General features: G+C 50.8%; 2 protein-coding genes across 2 annotated transcripts in view; one reads left to right on the plus strand and one right to left on the minus strand.

The window, feature by feature from the left end:
• Positions 1-178: 178 nt before the first annotated feature.
• ROMO1 (reactive oxygen species modulator 1) lies at positions 179-21,094 on the minus strand. The gene is made up of 3 exons (XM_075349899.1): positions 20,993-21,094; positions 5,452-5,585; positions 179-324 (listed from the first exon to the last, which is right to left on the minus strand). Exons 2-3 carry the CDS (start codon positions 5,583-5,585, stop codon positions 216-218), a joined length of 243 nt encoding a protein of 80 aa, XP_075206014.1. The 5' UTR covers positions 20,993-21,094; the 3' UTR covers positions 179-215.
• The window catches only part of NFS1 (NFS1 cysteine desulfurase), a 76,098-nt gene continuing 74,301 nt past the window's right edge, over positions 21,036-22,832 (plus strand). The window contains exon 1 of the mRNA XM_075349898.1: positions 21,036-21,241. Within this exon, the coding sequence (XP_075206013.1) occupies positions 21,151-21,241 (91 nt within the window). The 5' untranslated portion in view covers positions 21,036-21,150. The remainder of the gene's footprint in view (positions 21,242-22,832) is intronic.

A 22,832-nucleotide genomic window follows, 5' to 3' on the forward strand; every position in this document is an offset into this window, starting at 1 on the left:
TAGATCCCTCTGTGTGTAATGACTCTATATAATATAGGTTTCTCTTTTTGTATTGAATTACTGAAAAACTAACTTTTTGATGATATTCTAATCTATTGAGATGCACCTGTACATAGTGACATGTCAGAATTAAAAGAAAAAAAAATTAGCTCCATCACTAAGGGAATAAAAACTCGTGTAAACTGAAATGCAGATGTTTATTAACTAGCAGCAGATTAACATCGAATTCCCATTCCAATTGCCATAAATGTTCCAAATGTGCCACCACTTTGCATCATGGTCTTTCCAATGCCACCAACAAGTTCACGTCCTCTCATTCCGAATCTGCAACAGACAAAGTGCTATTAATTACTTCTCATACCAAGATTGTGACCAATTTGGTAACAATATTTTATAGAGAAATTGTTTTAGGTCTCTGTACATTTGGACCAAAAAGGAAAACCCTGAAAATGTGCTGAAAAAAATAAGATCCAGCAATGAAGGGATTTCCAATAAAATAGCGTTTTCATTCAATGTTACAGTACAAAATAACAGAACAGGGGCCTTTGGTCATGCTATTATAAGTTAAAGGGAATCTGACAAGTTTTTGAATAGCTAATACAAGGCAAATGTAAGAACAGAGACCCCGATTTCAGTGATGTGTCACATACCAAACTACCACTGATTGGAAACTTTCTGCCTATGCACTGTGTACACAAAAAGCACCAATCAGTGGTGTGCGCTCGGTAATACATAGTTCAGCATTCAGAGAACTGATAGATCTGCAGCAGATAAAAATGTTTTGGTTTTTTTTGTATAAAATCAAAGTACAACAACAAAAGAAAAACATAAAAAAAGTGGTGAAAGATGCCCTATACACCTTAGTCATGGGCTGAATATATCGTATTTTTCGCTTTATAAGACGCACCTGATTATAAGACGCACCCCCAAATTTGGTGAAGTGAAAGAGAATTTTTTTTTTTTAATGTTAAATGGGGTTCATCTTATAATGCCAGTGGCCCTCTAACAAATCATATAGGGTATATGTCCCTCATAGCCCCCCATCCTAAAATTAGCCCCCTTAATCTGGATATGGCCCCCTTATATTGAATATAGCCCCCTTGTGATGGCACACGTTCCCCTGTGCTGCCTATGGCTCCCTATGGATTGCATACATTCCCCTGTGCTGCTTACCGTCCCCTATGGATTGCACACGTTCCCCTGTGCTGCCTATGGCCCCCTATGGATTGCATACATTCCCCTGTGCTGCCTATAGTCCCCCATGGATTGCACACGTTCCCCTGTGCTGCCTATGGCCCCCTATGGATTGCATACATTCCCCTGTGCTGCCTATGGTCCCCTATGGATCGCACAAGTCCCCCTGTGTTAGATATCGCCCCCATGGTGCTGCCCATGGCCCCTATATAGATCGCACAAGTCCCCCTGTGTTAAATATCGCCCCCATAGTGCTGCCCATGGCCCCTATAGATCGCACAAGTCTCCCTGTGTTAGATATCGCCCCCAGGCTGCTGCCCATAGTAAAATAAAACACTCTTTCCTTACCTCCTCCAGCGCTGATCTCCCTCCTGTCTCCCTCCGTGCTTCTGTTCCTTACTTCCTGGTTCTCGGTGCGGTCATGTGATCGGCACAGCAGACTGAGATCTCTGCCTGCCTGATCACAGTGGGAGCAGGGACACTGGGAGAAACGCTGGAGGGGGTAGGTAAAGGTTTTTTATTTTAGAATGAGCAGCAGCCTGGGGGCCAAATCTAACACAGGGGGGGGGGGGGGGGGCATGTGCCATCACAGGGGGGCGCAGGCTCATATAATATGCACCGCTCCCCTAGCCCAGCACTGCGTGCGATTTCAGCACCATTGGAGATGGACAGCGGCTGTACATATTATATGAGCGGGAGCAGGAGATCAAAGGCTGCAGCCCGCAGCTTCACCTGCGCTCCAGAGCTGTCCCCACCTCCCCCGGACCCTGCAGTGTACATGTACATATACACATACATACATACATACATACACCCCCTCCCCCATATATTCGGCTTATAAGACGCACCCCCCTACTTTCCCCCAAAATTTGGGGGAACAAAAGTGCGTCGTATAAAGCGAAAAATACGGTAACCTTCCACACTCGCCCATACTGTTCTATAATGTAGGCATGACTGACTAGGAATGGATTATTACACAGTTAAGTAGAAATGTAAGAGACATGTATAGATATTAAATTCATTACCTTATTGTTTGATGATAATGATATATTTACATTTGTAATATAACAATGTTTCTTCTCAGAGTGATGACATGATGCAATAAAACAGAAATCATATCCACTAAATGGCATGTCTCTATCATTCTGCACATGGGGTGAACCGGGCAGAGATATTGCTAAAAGCGATCTGTCACTTAGGCCTCTTTTACACATCAGTTTTTTTTCCATCAGTCACAATCAGTTTTGTGACTGACAGAATGTGGTAAAACTGAGGTTAAACTGACACCACGTATCCCTGTAAAAAAATGGGTCAGTCGTACCACTTTTTTCATGCCAAAGGTTATTTGTTATTAAAAACCGATATAACACCATCCCGGACGAGAGAGACTTGCTGACCAGAAATGAATTTACACCTCATCTGAGCATGCTTGGTTACAAAAAAAAAAAAAAAAAAACGATCCGTTGCTGGAGTCCGTCATTTGACGGATTACGACGGATCCTGCGTCCATGGGTTTCCATTATACCAAACAACAACGGATCAGTTTTTTTGCACACAAAAAAAAAAATAAAAAAAAAATGTTACTGTGGATGTAGTCTTTGGCCAACGGACACACATTTTTCAACGGATCCGTCGTATGACAGATGTAATGTGAGGCCATCCATCGCTAATATGTTAATGAGAAAAAAACGGATCCAGCGCTGGATCCGTTTTTTTCTAAATTTGACTGACTGATGACAAAAAAACGGATGTGTAAAAGAGGCCTTACTGGGCTGTGTGTGGTCATTTTAATAAAATCATTGTTTTATCAGCAGGAGGTTATCACTACAGGACTAGTTGCCTCTTGCCATATAGTTCTCCTGCTCTGTGTAACGCCGGCCAAACATTGATTAGCAGCTTTCTGCCTATGCACAGTGTATACAGAAAGCTGCCAATAAGTGGTGTGGGTGGGATTATACAGGGAATTGAAAGATCTGCAGCAGAGAAAAGACATTTTATCAAAATAACAGCAAACCGCTCAGTAAGTGACACCTAATTGGAATCGGGATTTCTTATCCCACATTATGCTGCTATCAGATTATATTTGAAAATCCTAGTGACAGATTTCCTTTAAAGGAAACCTGACATATCTTCCCCTTATTCACAAACCAACTCTAGGTCTTAATACAGTTTAAGGCAAGATCCTTTTGGTGGCTTTTTGCTTGATGAATAACCCTAAAGTCAGTTTTATAATTTGACCTGTGATATGCTAATTAGTGGGTGATCATTCGTAGGGGCGTTGTTTTCCCCCAAACTAGTCATCCCACTAATAATCTTAATCACACTCCAGGGGGTGCAGGTCCCATGATTACAAGACCAGCGTCACCTGTGGCTCTTTGCAGATCTCTGACCCCCGGACAATGAGCATACCCACGGAGACAGCAGTGATGTAAGGCAGCCAGACATGCAATTTGTCCATGGAAATCCCTGCCCATAAAAGTCAAATAGATGGTCCTAATCTGGCACCACCAATAAGGAGAGAGCTGTCAATCGATCAGTAGAAATTCTCAATGATTAGTAGCCTTCTCCTTAAGTGGCAGATAATTGTATATTGTAAATGATAGACAGGTCTGCAAGGGTAAAATTGTTTGAAAAGTAAGCGATGATTTTTATATGCTTTTGATCGCTGACCTTACAAATTCCATCAAGTACAGTTTTTCACAAACATTGATTCCAAAGGCTTCTAAAATAATAGAATCCCATGGTATTCCAAAAGGGATAACCTCTATACTTTTCTCAAGGCTGTGCTCTAGTGTATTGTAGCGTTCGTTGTTCCTAGGCTGATCGAGAAATGTAACTTTGAGTTAAAAAAAATAAAAATCTGAAAGCGGTGCACAGTGGCATCAAGTATTCTTCAGTCCCTGTATGGAATCCTGTGCACTAGAGGGTGAGCCTGATGAAGAGACCCGAGTAGTCTCGAAAGCTTGCTATTACCATCTTTTCAGGTAGCCATTAAAAGGTATCAACCACTGAGGACTTCAGTTCTTTTAAACAATTTTTTTTATCTCTACTGGCTAACACGGTACAAAGATATTTTACCTGTATCAAAAAGGAAACTTTGAGAATTTAGACAATTCTCAAGAACTTTAAGTATGAGGATCAAGGATAGTCAATATGTAGTGATATGAAAGTTCTCTCTGCTCCTTGGGCAGTAAGGAGGTTACATGAAGTACCCATGCTTTTGTGTGCATGGGACAGCCAGGATAGGACTCATCACTGAGGCTAAAAAGGTTGGCCAGCAAGAGCATCTTTCCAACCTGGACTCAAGAACATAGTGGGAATTTAGCCTTACATTTTTCACTCAAAAAAAATATAAAGACAATAGAGTTCAGTCAAACAAAAATAATAGACTGCCTGACAAAATCAACTTTGTGAAATGGTCCACCGGGAATTGGTGAACGCACAGTTTTATCTACTTAAATTTTCAACTAGTACACCAATCCTTTTCAATATTTCCCTCTTGGGCCACCTCATGTGCTTGATTGCCATTTCTTCAGAGATGCAAAATCTCCAACACTTAAAAACCATCAATCAAGCACGATTAACTTGCCCTCGCCGCAGAGGACCGCAGCCCTTGCTGAACATTGACCTCTCTCAGTGCAGCCTTATTTTATACAAAGTTGATTTTCTCAGTGACAGAATATCCATCTCTACCCAGGAAGGCATGTATCAACTAATCTTTTTTTAAGGGTTTGATGCATTTCCCAGGTTCGTTGCAATGATGGCCACTGAGCGCCTAGTGACGTTGCAGAAGCCAGTAGATTGATCTCGCAACGTCATCAGGTTAGAACTCCGCAGGCACCTTCCTTTTCGATGAAGCAAACCCAGGTAATGACAATGTCTGTTCCGGGTGAGACAGGTCACTGAAGGAAGAATGACCTATCAATCAACGCCCAGAGGCAGTGGGTAACTGAGCACGGAACAGGCCGCCCCAATACACTTGAGAAGAAAACTAAAAAATAGACTTCTACCTCATACCCCAACAAAATTTTCCTACAAAGGAATGAATGTAACAAACATTAATGGGGCTTTACACTCATCCCTTTACTTAGGGGTCTTATAACCTGCTGACTGGTCCTCTGTAAGCAATAAAAGGAGAGAAGCAGTAACATCACTATTCAGATTTCTGCAAATGGAACCTCAGCAAAAGTAGGTTATATTTATTTTAACTTGCACTTTGAACATGAGAGAACAGATGAACGTTATTTGTTTGCTTACCTTAAACAGGAGAAAGTGCCAAACAATGCCCCTGCCGCCATGCCTACAGAAAAGCCCATCATGAAACCCATCTTCACCTTGTCAAAACAAGAGGGCTGTGATTGCCCATAGGGCCCTCCAACTGCTACTGGCATCTGTAAAAGAAGTGACAATTGTTGAGCTATAACCAGTGATCGGGGAGCAATGCCATGCTCGGTACTCATAACGAGCAGGTCGGATGCTACTGAGTATGGAGTATAATGGAAGTCAATGAAGATCTTCTGAAAAATGCTTGAGTTTCTCATTGACTTCCATTATTGACAGTACTTGAGTCGGCCCCTCCGAGCATGGTAGTGCTCGCCCATCACTAACATTGTTCTGTTGTATCAGTGCCATCTACCAACTACAGATAAAAAGCTAAGAAAAGCTGGCTAAAACAAGGGTGGTCGATCCCCCACATTATGGACCTCAGGATGGGGCACTTCACATCTGCCTAGAGCCCCACATTACATTTTCCACAAAAATGTGATCATTTTCCATTAGGCTACATTCACACGACCGTTCCGTTTTTTTCACGGATGCATCTGTTCCGTATACGGTCTGTGTGTCCTCCGTGTGCCTTCCGTTTTTTTGCGGACCGCAAAAAAACAGAAGCAGCAAGAAAAAGAGAATTTTGTTACTTACCGTAAATTCTTTTTCTTATAGTTCCGTATTGGGAGACCCAGACCATGGGTGTTTAGCTTCTGCCTCCGGAGGACACACAAAGTACTACACTTAAAAGTGTAGCTCCTCCCTCTGAGCTTATACACCCCCTGGTAGCCAGTCCTAGCCAGTTTAGTGCAAAAGCTGAAGGAGAATAGCCACCCACAAGTAGAACCGAGTAAGAACCGGAACAACCGGAGACTCTGTCCACGACAACAGCCGGTGATAACACACGGAACAAGAAGATTGCCAACAGGCAACAGGGAGGGAGCTGGGTCTCCCAATACGGAACTAAAAGAAAAAGAATTTACGGTAAGTAACAAAATTCTCTTTTTCTTTATCGTTCCTTTGGGAGACCCAGACCATGGGACGTTCCAAAGTTGTCCCTGGGTGGGAATAAACAGAAAAAACTAAGAAGTAGGCGGAGCCTAACTTCACAAGTGGGCGACAGCCGCCTGAAGGATGCGTCTGCCCAAGCTCGCATCTGCCGAAGCATGACCATGCACTTGGTAGTGCTTCGAAAAGGTATGCAGGCTAGTCCAAGTGGCAGCCTGACAGACTTGTTGAGCCGTAGCCTGGTGCCTAAAAGCCCAAGAGGCACCGACAGCTCTGGTCGAGTGTGCTTTGATCCCCGGCGGGGGAGGCACCTGAGTACTCTGGTAGGCGTCCGAAATGGTCGATCTAATCCAACGGGCCAAGGTCGGCTTACAAGCAGAGAGACCCTTGCGCCGCCCTGTGGTTAGCACAAAAAGAGGTGCACCACCTAAGCGCAGCGGTGCGAGACACACAGATCCGAAGAGCACGCACCAGATCTAGAGTATGCAGCGCTTTCTCAAAGCGATGAACAGGGGCCGGACAGAAGGAAGGCAAGGAAATATCCTGGTTAAGGTGGAAGGGAGAGACCACCTTAGGAAGAAAGTCCGGGGTCAGACGGAGAACTACCTTGTCTTGGTGAAAAACTAAAAAGAAGGGAATTTTGTTTACTTACCGTAAATTCCTTTTCTTCTAGCTCCTATTGGGAGACCCAGACAATTGGGTGTATAGCTTCTGCCTCCGGAGGCCACACAAAGTATTACACTTTAAAAAGTGTAACCCCTCCCCTCTGCCTATACACCCTCCCGTGGATCACGGGCTCCTCAGTTTTGGTGCAAAAGCAGGAAGGAGGAAACTTATAAATTGGTCTAAGGTAAATTCAATCCGAAGGATGTTCGGAGAACTGAAAACCATGAACCAAAAGAACAATTCAACATGAACAACATGTGTACACAAAAGAACAACCAGCCCGAAGGGAACAGGGGCGGGTGCTGGGTCTCCCAATAGGAGCTAGAAGAAAAGGAATTTACGGTAAGTAGACAAAATTCCCTTCTTCTTTGTCGCTCCATTGGGAGACCCAGACAATTGGGACATCCAAAAGCAGTCCCTGGGTGGGTAAAAGAATACCTCGATAAAAAGAGCCGAAAACGGCCCCCTATTACAGGTGGGCAACCGCCGCCTGAAGGACTCGCCTACCTAGACTGGCATCTGTCGAAGCATAGGTATGCACCTGATAGTGTTTCGTGAAAGTGTGCAGACTAGACCAGGTAGCTGCCTGACACACCTGCTGAGCCGTAGCCTGGTGCCGCAATGCCCAGGACGCACCCACGGCTCTGGTAGAATGGGCTTTCAGCCCTGAAGGAATCGGAAGCCCAGAAGAACGGTAGGCTTCAAGAATCGGTTCCTTGATCCACCGAGCCAAGGTTGACTTGGAAGCCTGCGAACCCTTACGCTGGCCAGCGACAAGGACAAAGAGCGCATCTGAACGGCGCAGGGGTGCCGTGCGAGACACGTAGAACCGGAGTGTCCTCACTAGATCTAATGCGTGCAAATCCTTTTCACATTTGTGAATTGGATTAGGGCAAAATGAAGGTAAGGAGATATCCTGATTGAGATGAAAAGGGGATACCACCTTAGGGAGAAATTCCGGGACAGGACGCAGAACCACCTTATCCTGGTGAAAAACCAGGAAGGGGGCTTTGCATGACAGCGCTGCAAGCTCCGACACTCTTCGGAGTGATGTAACTGCCACTAGAAATGCCACCTTCTGCGAAAGACGTGATAAAGAAACATCCCGCAGCGGCTCGAAAGGTGGTTTCTGAAGAGCCGTTAGCACCCTGTTAAGGTCCCAGGGTTCCAGCGGACGCTTGTATGGTGGGACTATGTGGCAAACTCCCTGCAGGAACGTGCGGACCTGCGGAAGCCTGGCCAGGCGCTTTTGAAAAAATACGGAGAGCGCCGATACTTGTCCTTTGAGAGAGCCGAGTGACAAACCCTTGTCCATTCCGGATTGAAGGAATGAAAGAAAAGTGGGTAAGGCAAACGGCCAGGGAGAAAAACCATTATCAGAGCACCAGGATAAGAAGATCCGCCAAGATCTGTAATAGATCTTGGCGGACGATGGTTTCCTGGCCTGTCTCATAGTGGCAATGACATCCTGAGATAATCCTGAAGACGCTAGGAGCCAGGACTCAATGGCCACACAGTCAGGTTGAGGGCCACAGAATTCAGATGGAAAAACGGCCCTTGTGACAGCAAGTCTGGGCGGTCTGGAAGCGCCCACGGTTGACCCACCGTGAGATGCCACAGATCCGGGTACCACGATCGCCTCGGCCAATCTGGAGCGACGAGAATGGCGCGACGACAGTCGGACCTGATCTTGCGTAACACTCTGGGCAGCATCGCCAGAGGGGGAAAACACATAAGGCAGTCGAAACTGCGACCAATCCTTAACTAATGCGTCCGCCGCCAGAGCTCTGTGATCCTGAGACCGTGCCATGAAGGCCGGGACCTTGTTGTTGTGTGGTGACGCCATGAGATCGACATCCGGCGTTCCCCAGCGGCAACAGATCTCTCGAAACACGTCTGGGTGAAGAGACCATTCCCCCGCGTCCATGCCCTGACTACTGAGAAAATCTGCTTCCCAGTTTTCTACGCCCGGGATGTACACTGCGGAGATCGTGGAGGCTGTGGCTTCCACCCACTGCAGAATCCGCCTGACTTCCTGGAAGGCCTGACGACTGCGCGTGCCTCCCTGATCGTTGATGTATGCGACGGCCGTGGCGTTGTCCGACTGTATACGGATCTGTCTGCCCTCCAGCCACCGATGGAAGGCCAATAAGGCTAGATACACCGCCCTTATCTCCAGAACATTGATCTGAAGGGAGGACTCTACCGGAGTCCAGGTTCCCTGAGCCCTGTGGTGGCGGAAAACCGCTCCCCACCCTGACAGGCTCGCGTCCGTGGTGACCACAGCCCAGGTTGGGGGTAGGAAGGATCTTCCTTGCGATAGAGAATTGGGACGGAGCCACCACTGAAGAGACGTCTTGGTTGCAAGGGACAGAGAGACGTTCCTGTCGAGGGAAGTCGACCTCCTGTCCCATTTGCGGAGAATGTCCCATTGGAGTGGCCGCAGATGGAATTGCGCGAACGGCACTGCCTCCATCGCTGCCACCATCTTCCCCAGGAAGTGCATGTGGCCCTTCAAGGGGTATGACTGACCCCGAAGAAGAGATTGTATCCCTGCCTGCAGGGACAGCTGTTTGTCCAGCGGTAGCTTGACTACCGCTGACTGTGTATGAAACTCCATGCCGAGGTAAGTCAGTGATTGAGTCGGTGTCAACTGGGATTTTGGGAAGTTGATTATCCACCCGAACTGCTGGAGAGTCGCCAGAGCGACTGTAAGGCTGTGTTGACACGCCGCCCGAGAAGGTGCCCTGACTAGGAGATCGTCTAAGTAGGGAATCACCGAGTGGCCCTGAGAGTGTAGGACCGCCACTACGGATGCCATGACTTTGGTGAACACCCGTGGGGCTGTCGCCAGGCCGAAAGGCAATGCCACGAACTGAAGGTGCTCGTTCCCGATGGCGAAACGCAAGAAGCGTTGATGTTCGGGTGCGATCGGCACATGGAGATAAGCATCCTTGATGTCGATCAATGCTAGGAAGTCTCCTTGTGACATCGAGGCGATGACCGAGCGGAGAGATTCCATCCGAAACAGTCTGGTGCTCACATGTCTGTTGAGCAATTTGAGGTCCAGAACGGGGCGGAATGATCCGTCCTTCTTTGGCACCACGAACAAGTTGGAGTAAAAGCCGCGACCATGTTCCTGAGGGGGAACAGGGATCACAACTCCCTCTGTTTTCAGAGTGGCCACTGCCTGAAAAAGTGCGTCGGCCCGAGCGGGAGGCGGAGAGGTTCTGAAGAAACGAGTCTGAGGACGAGAGCTGAACTCTATCCTGTAACCGTGAGACAGAATGTCTCTCACCCATCGGTCTTGAACATGTGGCCACCAGGCGTCGCAAAAGCGGGAGAGCCTGCAACCGACCGAGGATGCGGTTCGGGGATGCAGAGTCATGAGGAGGCCGCCTTGGAGGCAGTGCCTCCGGCGGCCTTTTGGGGGCGTGACTTAGACCGCCACGCATAGGAGTTCCTCTGGCCTTTCTCCGGCCTGTTGGACGAAGAGTGCAAATAAGAAAGCCGCGGAGACACCATCACGTGTTTCTCAACGCTGGCAGGAAACTAGCCAGGTCTTTCACCGGGAAGGAACAACCACGGGAAGGGCAGTCTCCAGTCAAGGAGACCACCTATACCAAACATGGTATCCATCCACAGACAGCCGTTTCTGGGTATTTGCCCCTCATCAGTGTGGAGTAGGAATCTGGCTAGAAACTGCGTTGAGAAACACGTGATGGTGTCTCCGCAGTGGACATGTTGATCTCCCTAAGGTCAACAATGCTTGCTTAAGTAGTCTTATACTAGGCATTGCCCCCACTAGCCAGATTCCTACTCCACACTGATGAGGGGCAAATACCCCGAAACGGCTGTCTGTGGATGGATACCATGTTTGGTATAGGTGGTCTCCTTGACTGGAGACTGCCCTTCCCGTGGTTGTTCCTTCCCGGTGAAAGACCTGGCTAGTTTCCTGCCAGCGTTGAGAAACACGTGATGGTGTCTCCGCGGCTTTCTTATTTGCATACTTCCCAGGGGGCAATGCTCTAGAATCACTGCGTTGAGAAACACGTGATGGTGTCTCCGCAGTGGACATGTTGATCTCCCTAAGGTCAACAATGCTTGCTTGTTGGACGAAGAGGACTGGGGCTTGGCGGAGGGACGAAAGGACCGGAACCTCGATTGAATTTTCCGTTGCTGAGGTCTCTTAGGTTTGGACTGGGGTAAGGAGGAGTCCTTTCCCTTGGATTCCTTAATAATCTCATCCAATCGTTCGCCAAACAATCGGTCGCCAGAAAACGGCAAACCGGTTAAGAACCTCTTGGAGGCAGAGTCTGCCTTCCATTCGCGCAGCCACATGGCCCTGCGGACTGCCACAGAATTAGCGGATGCCACCGCTGTACGGCTAGCAGAGTCTAGGACTGAGTTCATGGCGTAGGAAGAAAAAGCTGTCGCTTGAGAAGTCAGAGACGCAACCTGCGGAGCAGAATTACATGTGACTGCATTAATCTCAGCCAGACAAGCTGAGATAGCTTGTAGTGCCCACACGGCTGCAAAGGCCGGGGCAAAAGACGCGCCCGTGGCTTCAAAAATGGATTTCACCAGGAGCTCTATCTGCCTGTCAGTGGCATCCTTCAGCGATGAGCCATCTGCCACCGATACTACAGATCTAGCCGCCAATCTAGAGACTGGAGGATCCACCTTGGGACACTGAGCCCAACCCTTAACTACGTCAGAGGGGAAGGGGTAACGTGTGTCAGTAAGGCGCTTAGTAAAGCGCTTGTCCGGAACCGCTCTGGCCTTCTGGACAGCATCTCTGAAGTTAGAGTGATCGAAAAAAGCACTCCGTGTACGTTTGGGGAACCGAAACTGGAGTTTCTCCTGCTGAGAAGCCGACTCCTCTACAGGTGGAGGCGGGGGAGACAGATCTAACACCTGGTTAATGGACGAGATAAGATCATTAACTAAGGCGTCCCCTTCAGGTGTATCAAGATTGAGAGCAACGTCAGGTTCAGAGGGTAGGTGGAACCCACAGGCAACATAGCCGCACAAGAGGTACAGGTCGCAAAAAAACCCTGTGCCTTAGCACCTTTGCTCCTTGTGGACGACTTGCTGTTGTCTCCTAGGAGAGTGATCACTGAGGGTATATGGGAAGGGGTATACAGCCCGACCGAACAGAAATATGTATATAAATACGTATCTATTCCGGCACCCTGGGGGGGGACCAGCACCGGGTGATCGGTGTGGCTTACCGACCGCTAAAAAGCGAGTGTGTGTCCTCCAGATTCCCTGCCTTAGGTCTCCCAGAGCTGCAGAGCTCTTCTCTGATAATCCTCCACCGGCAGAATGCCAAAAAACATGGCTGCCGGAGCTCTCAGGGGAGGAGTGGAGCCGTGGGCGGTGCTAGAAAAGTGCGGGAATCTGGGGTCCCCACAGTGATCAGTAAGGGGGGAGGGAACATACAGTTTGCTCCGGCCCTCACAGCCGACGTCAGGCCGGCCGTCCCGCCCCTACCCCTGACAGGCAGGCCCGGGATTTTAGCTACTAGGCCGCGATGAAGCCGGGGACTAAATTTAAGACCGCGGCCGACAAGCAGGCTCGGTCGGCGCGGAAGTCCGCCGGTCTTCCGAAATCAGCAGCTGCTGCAGCGTCCGGGAATAAGGCGCTCCATGCACAGTCCCAATGGGGACACAGAGTACCTTATAGATGCAGGGCCCGATCCCTGAGGAAGAATATACTCCTGTCCAGCAGATTCCCACAGGGGCTGCGGAGGGAGCCCGGTCCCAGTGAATGGACGACCGGTCAGGATCCCACTTCTCCCAGAGCCACTAAGGGATGGTGAAGGAAAAACGGCATGAGGCTCCGGCCTTTGTACCCGCAATGGGTACCTCAACCTTAACAACACCGCCGACTTTAGTGGGGTGAGAAGGGAACATGCCGGGGACCCCGTGGGGGTCCTCTTTTCTTCCAACCGATATAACTAATCTGAGAATGCATGAGTGGATGTGTGCCTCCTTCCACACAAAGCATAAAACTGAGGAGCCCGTGATGCACGGGAGGGTGTATAGGCAGAGGGGAGGGGTTACACTTTTTAAAGTGTAATACTTTGTGTGGCCTCCGGAGGCAGAAGCTATACACCCAATTGTCTGGGTCTCCCAATGGAGTGACAAAGAAAAAGGTGACTCCGAGGAGAGCGCAGCCAAATCAGAGACTCTCCTGAGAGAAGTTATGGCAACTAGAAAGGCCACCTTTTGAGAAAGACGATACAAAGAAACCTCCCTAAGGGGCTCGAAAGGGGGTTTCTGCAATACCGTGAGGACCAAGTTAAGGTCCCAGGGATCCAAGGGCCGTCGATAAGGCGGAATGATGTGAGACTCACCTTGCATGAAGGTGCGGACCTGAGCCAGCCGGGCGAGACGCCGCTGGAACAGCACTGATAACTCTCTCAGCTCTGAGGGACAGTCCTAGCTGCAGACCGGACTGTAAAAAAGACAGAAGGGTCGGCAACGAGAATGGCCAAGGAGAATGGCCGGAAGAGCGACACCAGGACAGGAAAATTTTCCAAGTCCTGTGATAGATCTTGACGGAGGAAGACTTACGGGCCCGAGTCATAGTGGAGATGACTTCAGGAGGAATACCAGAAGCCGTCAAAATCCAGGACTCAAGAGCCACGCTGTCAATTTGAGTGCCGCAGAATTCGGGCGGAAAAACGGACCTTGTGAGAGCAGGTCTGGACGGTCCGGAAGATGCCACGGCATCTCCACGGACAGTTGGAGCAGGTCCGGATACCAAGCTCGCCTGGGCCAGTCCGGTGCAATGAGGATGACTCGACGGCCCCCCATTCTCATCTTGCGCAGGACTCTGGGCAAGAGAGCTAGAGGGGGAAACACGTAGGACAGACGAAACTGGGACCAGTCTTGAACCAGAGCGTCCGCGGCGAAGGCCTGAGGATCGTGGGAGCAAGCCACGTAAACCGGAACCTTGTTGTTGTGACGGGATGCCATTAGGTCCACGTCCGGAGTGCCCCACTTGCGGCAGATTGACTGAAACACTGCCGGGTGCAGGGACCACTCGCCACCGTCCACGGATTGATGGCTGAGATAATCTGCCTCCCAGTTTTCAACGCCAGGGATGTGGACTGCGGATATGGTGGACTTGGAGTCCTCCGCCCATTGAAGAATGCGTTGGACCTCCAACATTGCCAGGCGGCTGCGTGTCCCGCCTTGGTGATTGATGTAAGCAACCGCTGTCGCGTTGTCTGACTGGACTCGAATGTGCCTGCCCGCCAACAGGTGGTGAAAAGCTAGGAGAGCTAGAAGCACAGCTCTGGTTTCCAGCACATTGATTGAAAGGGCTGACTCGGACGGAGTCCAAGTGCCCTGTGCTCTGTGGAGATGTACCGCTCCCCAGCCGGATAGGCTGGCATCCGTGGTGAGAATCACCCGGGACGGAGTCAGGAAGGAGCGCCCTTGGGACAGGGAGATGGGTCGAAGCCACCCCTGAAGAGAGCTCCTGGTCCGTGGCCACAGAGCCACTAACCTCTGTAAGGAGGAAGGCCGCTTGTCCCAACAGCGGAGAATGTCCAGCTGCAGAGGACGCAGATGGAACTGGGCAAAGGGAACCGTCTCCATGGAGGCCACCATTTGACCCAGCACCTGCATCAGACGCCTGAGGGTATAACGGCGGGGTCTCAGGAGAGAGCGCACCGCCAACAAGAGTGACAGCTGTTTGCTAAGGGCAACTTCACAAGTGCCGGCAAAGTCTCGAACTGCATCCCTAGGTACGCGAGACTCTGGGTCGGAGTCAGGGTGGATTTGGGAAGATTGACAATCCACCCGAATTGGGCTAGGGTGGCGAGAGTGAGCGAAACACTCCGCTGACAGTCTGCGCTGGATGTACCCTTGACCAGAAGGTCATCCAGATAAGGAAGCACTGCTAACCCCTGGAGGTGCAGGACCGCAATCACTGCCGCCATGACCTTGGTGAATACCCGAGGGGCCGTGGCTAACCCGAAGGGGAGAGCCACGAATTGGAAATGATCCTCTCCTATCGCAAAACGTAACCAATGCTGATGTGACACTGCGATTGGCACATGTAGATAGGCATCTCTGATGTTGATGGACGCCAGGAACTCCCCTTGGGTCATAGAGGCAATGACTGATCGCAGAGACACCATGCGAAAATGCCGCACCCGGACATGCTTGTTGAGAAGCTTGAGATCCAGGATGGGCCGGAAGGTACCGTCCTTTATTGGAACTAGGAAGAGATTTGAGTAAAAACCTCTGAACCGTTCCTGAGCGGGAACTGGGACAATCACTCAGTTTGCCTGCAAGGACACCACGGCCTGCGAGAAGGCGGCGGCCTTGGAGCAGGGGGGAGTTGAGAGAAAAAATCTGTTTGGAGGGCTGGAAGAGAATTCTATCCTGTAGCCGTGAGATATGATGTCTCTCACCCACTGATCGGAGACTTGCTTTAACCAAGCGTCGCCAAAGTGGGAGAGCCTGCCACCGACTAAGGACGTGGCTGGAGCAGGCCGAGAGTCATGAGGAAGCTGCCTTAGTGGCAGAACCTCCTGCGGTCTTCTGCGGACGCGCTTTTGGGCGCCAGTTGGATTTCTGATCCTTGGCTGAGTTAGCGGACGAGCCGGAAGGCTTAGAGGATGACCAGTTGGAGGAACGAAAGGAACGAAACCTCGATTGATTCCTACCCTGGGCGGGTTTCCTGGTCTTGGTTTGTGGCATGGGAGTACTCTTCCCGCCAGTAGCTTCTTTAATGATTTCATCCAGCTGTTCACCAAACAGCCGTGAACCAGCAAAAGGGAGCCCAGCAAGAAACTTCTTGGAAGAAGCATCTGCCTTCCACTCTCGAAGCCACAAAATCCTGCGGATAACAAGAGAATTAGCTGAAGCCACCGCAGTGCGGTGAGCAGCCTCTAGCATGGCAGACATGGCATAAGATGAAAAGGCTGAAGCCTGAGCAGTTAAGGTAACCATCTCAGGCATAGATTCCTTGGTGAGGGAATGCATCTCCTCTAGAGAAGCAGAGATGGCTTTGAGAGCCCACACTGCTGCAAAAGACGGGGAAAAACGCAGCCCCCGCAGCTTCATACACAGATTTGGCCAGAAGGTCAATCTGACGGTCAGTGGAATCCTTAAGTGAGGTGCCGTCAGCCACCGACACAACGGTCCGGGCTGAGAGCCTAGACACCGGAGGGTCTACCTTTGGGGAGTGAGACCACTCCTTGACCACCTCAGGTGGAAATGGAAACCGGTCATCAGAACCACGCTTTGGAAAGCGTTTGTCAGGGCAGGCCCTGGGTTTGGTCACAGCGGTCTGAAAACTGGAGTGGTTAAAGAACACACTCTTTGCTCTCTTAGGCGAGGTAAACTGATGTTTTTCTGCCAAAGAGAGTTGCTCCTCTGACACTGGCGGATTGAGATCCAGCACAGAATTAATAGAAGGAATCAAATCACTAAGATCTGAGTCACCCTCAGAGAAATCGATGGGATACATAGCCTCAGAGCCCCCAGTGAGGGCATCCTCCTCATCTTGAGAGTCAGCTCTTGAGACAGAGCCGTGGGATGGGGAGGGGGAGGAAACCCTGCGCCTTCTCTTAGAAGGACGGGGTCTGGGATCAGATGATGAATCCTCCGTGAGCTCCGATGGACGGAGGTCAGAGGATAGGAGTCCTCTGTCAAGAGTATTAGAGGCACCCTGTGAGGGGGGCTGATGCATATTCATCAAAGTCCTGGACAAAAGCCCCATGGACTCAGCAAATGACTGGGATATGGACCTAGAAAAGGACTCTACCCAGGCCGGCGGTTCAATCACAGGTGCAGCAGCAGCCTGAGAGACCACTGGGGGCGAGACTCCAGGCTGTGGCACCGCCAAGTTAGAGCAGACATCACAATGTGCATAGGTGCTCGGCTCAGGCAGCAGGAGCTTACATGCAGTGCATGCAGAATAAAGCTTTGGAGCCTTGCTCCTTGTGTGAGACATGCTGCTGGAGTGGGGGCTTTGCAGAGAATGAACCCCAGGGAGAATATACAGAGGTCCACAACCGGAGACCGGCTGTGGCTTACCAGACCGCTGAGCGCGGTGTTGTGTGCCCTCCAGATCCCGAAGCCCGGTCCCCCAGTCGCAGCACCTCAGCAGAGATGCAGAATGCAGGATATCCCAGAGCAGAGTGAACTCTGCCTGAGAAGAGGGCGTTCCTATAAAAGAGCGGGAACTGGAGGGCTATAGAGACCTGCAGGGAAGGAGGGACGCCCCAGCAGTGGGGAGTGTCCCTCCCCTGTGTAGAACGGCCGCCGGGAGGAGCCGAACCTGTCCCTCTGCATGAGTGACATGCGAGGGCAGGAAAAATGAAACTAGGCCTCCGGCGAAGCCGGGGCCTAAATTTAAGTGGCGAGGCCGACAAGCAGGCACCATCGGCGCGGTTCTCAGGCAAAAGCTAGAGAACCCGCCGGAAAAGTTAAAACAATCACATACAGCATACTCTCCCCTTACAATAAAGAACCGGGACCCCCAACATAAACGTCTCAGGTACTTAGCTGCTGAGACGCAGGGCCATGTCCCTGGGGATGAGTGCTCCGGTCCAACAGAATCCTCAAGGGGCTGTGGATGGAGACCGGACTCCTGCCAGGCATGGAGACCGTGCTGGCTCCCACTTCAAGCCAGAGCCCAGAAGGGATGGTGAAGGAGCGCGGCATGTAAGGCTGCAGCCTTGTAAATCAACCTTAACAACACCGCCGACACAGTGGGGTGAGAAGGGACATGCCGGGAGTCCAGACATGGACCCGCTTTTCTTCAAACTCTTTCCAAAAGTCAAATAAATCAGATGAGAATGCATGTGTGGATGTATGCCTCCTGACACAAAGCAATAAACTGGCTGGGTCTGCTCACCAGGGGTGTATAAGCTCAGGGGGAGGAGCTACACTTTTAAGTGTAGTACTTTGTGTGTCCTCCGAAGGCAGAAGCTAAACACCCATGGTCTGGGTCTCCCAAAGGAACGATAAAGAAAGATAAATAGATGAGTAGATATAGAGATGGATAGATAGATATATAGAGAGAGATAGAGGGATGAATGAATAAATGAATGAAGAGATAGAGAGATGAAAGACATATAATGTCCCACCCCCCTGCATATTCTAAGCTGGCACACTTTAGTGCCTTTCATGTGGCACTAAAGGGTGCCTAGCCTTGTATTTAGCCAAAAAAAAAAATAATTAAAAAAAAAAAAAAAAATGACGTGGAATCCCCCCTATTTTTTGTAGCCAGCTTAGGGTAAAGCAGACGGCTGCAGCCTGCAGACTACAGCTGGCAGCTTCACCTTGGCTGGTAATCCAAAGCAGAGGGCTGGTAATCATTTATTGCATACATAGAAAACCTGGATATCCGACTTTGATTTTTATCCTTTTTGATACTTTCAATCGTTGTTTATTGTTCAGCACTTATCTTTATATGATGGTAAGGTATACATTCATACGATTAAATAAAAAAATCAGTCCATCCGAAATACTCTATCACCTGAACACCCCAACTGAATAAGTACTCAGATGGACCGAGTATGCATGCAACACCCCAGCTCCCCCCAGTCCCTTTTAACTTCTGAAGTATAAACACCGATGCCATACAGATGACAACTCATCCGGTTTGTCTCTAGTGAAAGGATTTTTTTTTTCTTTTATGTGCTTGTGTGAACTTAGCCCAACAGTGTAGAGGGCACGGGAGAGTATCCAAAGTGAAGAGTGGGCACCGTGCAGGTAGCGGGGGCACATGTTTCCACTAGTAAACACTGGACAGTGGGTAATAAGGTTACCTATTAGGGGTCATATCTGATTATGAGGGTGTACTCTCCACCAGAGCCCACAGCAGTCAGAACCGCAGCATGTGGACCATTAGCAGGAATCAGAATACACCTCTACACAAATTAATGTGACCAGGGCAGCCGTAGGGTGCAGGCACTGTCCCTGGGCACATCCCCCTCCAGCCACTCTATCCTCCTGCTGCTGGTGAGCTACACCTGGTGTTCTACTCCTTTCCCTGGGGACCTCCTCCTGCCCTGTCTTGCTAAATTCTACTAAAAAGGGGGCTGAAAGCCCGTACTTACGAAGCGCGATAGGTCAAATAATATCTGGGATCACTCCTATCTTTTGATTATGATCCCTATCTAAATCACATTCAGTCTTCAGTCATATCACATTGGTATCACATGCCCCTCTGACCTGCTGCTCCTGGGGACCTCCTCCTGCTCCCGAGAACCATGTCCTCCTGCCCCTAAGATCCTACTCCTGCCCTGAGCACCTCATCCTCCTGTCCCCATCCTGCGCCTGGGCACCTTCACCTGCTCCTGAGGCTAGTTCCCCTCATTTTTCTGGGCACCTCCTTCTGCCCCTCTGTCCTCCTGCCCCCATCCTCCTCATGTCCTTAAACATGTTCTCCTGCCATTGAGCTCATCCTTATGCTCCTGGGCTCTTCCTCCAAACATGTTAAGACGTTCTCCTGAACTCGTCCTCCTACCCCGCACACTTCCTCCTGCCCCAAACATGTCCCCAAAACCAACACGTTCTCCTGCCCCCGGGCTCTTCCTCCTGGCCCCAGACACGTTCTCCTGCCCCCGGGCTCTTCCTCCTGGCCCCAGACACGTTCTCCTGCCCCCGGGCTCTTCCTCCTGCCCCCAGACACGTTTCTCCTGTCCCGGGGCTCTTCCTCCTGCCCCCAGACACGTTTCGCCTGTCCCGGGGCTCTTCCTCCTGGCCCCAGACACGTTTCTCCTGTCCCCGGGCTCTTCCTCCTGGCCCCAGACACGTTCTCCTGCCCCCGGGCTCTTCCTCCTGGCCCCAGACACGTTCTCCTGCCCCCGGGCTCTTCCTCCTGCCCACAGACACGTTCTCCTGCCCCCGGGCTCTTCCTCCTGGCCCCAGACACGTTTCTCCTGTCCCCGGGCTCTTCCTCTTGGCCCCAGACACGTTTCTCCTGCCCCCAGACACGTTCTCCTGCCCCCGGGCTCTTCCTCCTGCCCCCAGACACGTTCTCCTGCCCCCGGGTTCTTCCTCCTGCCCCCAGGCTCTTCCTCCTGCCCCCAGGCTCTTCCTCCTGCCCCCAGGCTCTTCCTCCTGCCCCCAGGCACGTTTCTCCTGTCCCCGGGCTCTTCCTCCTGGCCCCAGACACGTTCTCCTGCCCCCGGGTTCTTCCTCCTGCCCCCGGGCTCTTCCTCCTGCCCCCAGACACGTTTCTCCTGTCCCCGGGCTCTTCCTCCTGGCCCCAGACACGTTCTCCTGCCCCCGGGTTCTTCCTCCTGCCCCCGGGCTCTTCCTCCTGCCCCCAGGCTCTTCCTCCTGCCCCCAGGCTCGTTCTCCTGCCCCCAGGCTCGTTCTCCTGCCCCCAGACACGTTCTCCTGCCCCCGGGCTCTTCCTCCTGCCCCCAGACACGTTTCTCCTGTCCCCGGGCTCTTCCTCCTGGCCCCAGACACGTTCTCCTGCCCCCGGGCTCTTCCTCCTGGCCCCAGACACGTTCTCCTGCCCCCGGGCTCTTCCTCCTGGCCCCAGACACGTTCTCCTGGCCCCGGGCTCTTCCTCCTGGCCCCAGACACGTTCTCCTGGCCCCGGGCTCTTCCTCCTGGCCCCAGACACGTTCTCCTGCCCCCGGGCTCTTCCTCCTGCCCCCAGACACGTTCTCCTGGCCCCGGGCTCTTCCTCCTGGCCCCAGACACGTTCTCCTGCCCCCGGGCTCTTCCTCCTGCCCCCAGACTCTTCCTCCGGGCTCTTCCTCCTGCCCCCGAGCACGTTGTCCTGCCCCCGGCCTCTTCCTCGTTCCTCCGAACACGTTGTTCTGCCCCCGGCCCCTCTGCCCTTCTCCCCGGACCGCGCTCACCTCTGCACCGTCGGCCGTGCTCCAGGCCGCACACACTGATGACGTCAGAGTCTCCGCCCTCCCCGGAAGCCGCCGGTGGTCGCTCTCCTCCTCTAGTACCCGGTGACACCGCCCCCTGAGCCCGTTACACAACACGGCAGGCTGCTGGCCGGGGAAGCATGTTGTGCAGAGCGGCACTGAGGAGTCTGCTGGCGGCGGGGACCTGCAGGAAAGTGCCTGTGGTCCGGGCCAGCCATGGGCAGCGCACAGGTACCAGCACTAGGCCCGAGCTGGGGACACAGGACTGACATGCGGGATAACTGATGGCAGACAGGCTATACCGGACACACCAGGGTGCCACAAGATGGGGCACCGCTGGCATCAGCATGCTGCACGGGGGAGGAATGTACATGGCACTGACTGAACTGGCATAAGCCGAGGCCTGGTATAGACCTAACTGGCATAATGTGGGATGGCATCTACTAAGCTAGCAAATACGTGATGGTAGAAGGCATGTTATAAACAGAACTGGCATAGCAATAAAGGCTGGCACAGGGCATTGTACATATATAGTTATAATAAGGGATAGCACAAAGCATGGCATAAACAGCTGGCAGAATAAGATGCCACAAGTCTTTTACTATACTGCCATAATGTGGGATGGCATATTTTAAGCTGGCATCATGTGGGATGGCATCAGGCTTGGCATATACTAAGCTGGCATTATGTGGGATGGCATCAGGCTTGGCATATACTAAGCTGGTGTAATGTGGGGTGGTATCAGTCTTGGCATATACTAAGTTGATGTAATGTGGGATGATATCAGGCTTGGCATATACTAAGCTGGCATTATGTGGGATGATATCAGGCTTGGCATATTTTAAGCTGGCATCATGTGAGATGATATCAGGCTTGGCATATACTAAGCTGATGTAATGTGGGATGATATCAGGCTCGGCATATACTAAGCTGATGTAACGTGGGATGATATCAGGCTTGGCATATACTAAGCTGATGTAACGTGGGATGATATCAGGCTTGGCATATACTAAGCTGATGTAACGTGGGATGATATCAGGCTTGGCATATACTAAGCTGGCATCATGTGGGATGATATCAGGCTTGGCATATACTAAGCTGATGTAATGTGGGATGATATCAGGCTCGGCATATACTAAGCTGGCATCATGTGGGATGATATCAGGCTTGGCATATACTAAGCTGATGTAATGTGGGATGATATCAGGCTCGGCATATACTAAGCTGGCATCATGTGGGATGATATCAGGCTTGGCATATACTAAGCTGATGTAATGTGGGATGATATCAGGCTCGGCATATACTAAGTTGATGTAATGTGGGATGATATCAGGCTCGGCATATACTAAGCTGATGTAACGTGGGATATCTGGCTTGGTATATACTAAGCTGGCATCATGTGGGATGATATCTGGCTTGGTATATACTAAGCTGGCATCATGTGGGATGATATCAGGCTTGATATATATTAAGCTGGCATCATGTGGGATGGCATTAGGGTTGGCATATACTAAGCTGGCATCATGTGGGATGATATCTGGCTTGGTATATACTAAGCTGGCATCATGTGGGATGATATCAGGCCTGATATATATTAAGCTGGCATCATGTGAGATGGCATTAGGGTTGGCATATACTAAGCTGGCATCATGTGGGATGATATCTGGCTTGGTATATACTAAGCTGGCATCATGTGGGATGATATCTGGCTTGGTATATACTAAGCTGGCATCATGTGGGATGGCATTAGGGTTGGCATATAAAATTGCTGGAGTAACTTGTGCCAAATTCATTCAGAAGTGTGCATCGCACAAAACCACAC

This window comes from Anomaloglossus baeobatrachus, chromosome 5 (genome assembly GCF_048569485.1).
Source record: "Anomaloglossus baeobatrachus isolate aAnoBae1 chromosome 5, aAnoBae1.hap1, whole genome shotgun sequence".
NCBI lineage: Eukaryota > Metazoa > Chordata > Amphibia > Anura > Aromobatidae > Anomaloglossus > Anomaloglossus baeobatrachus.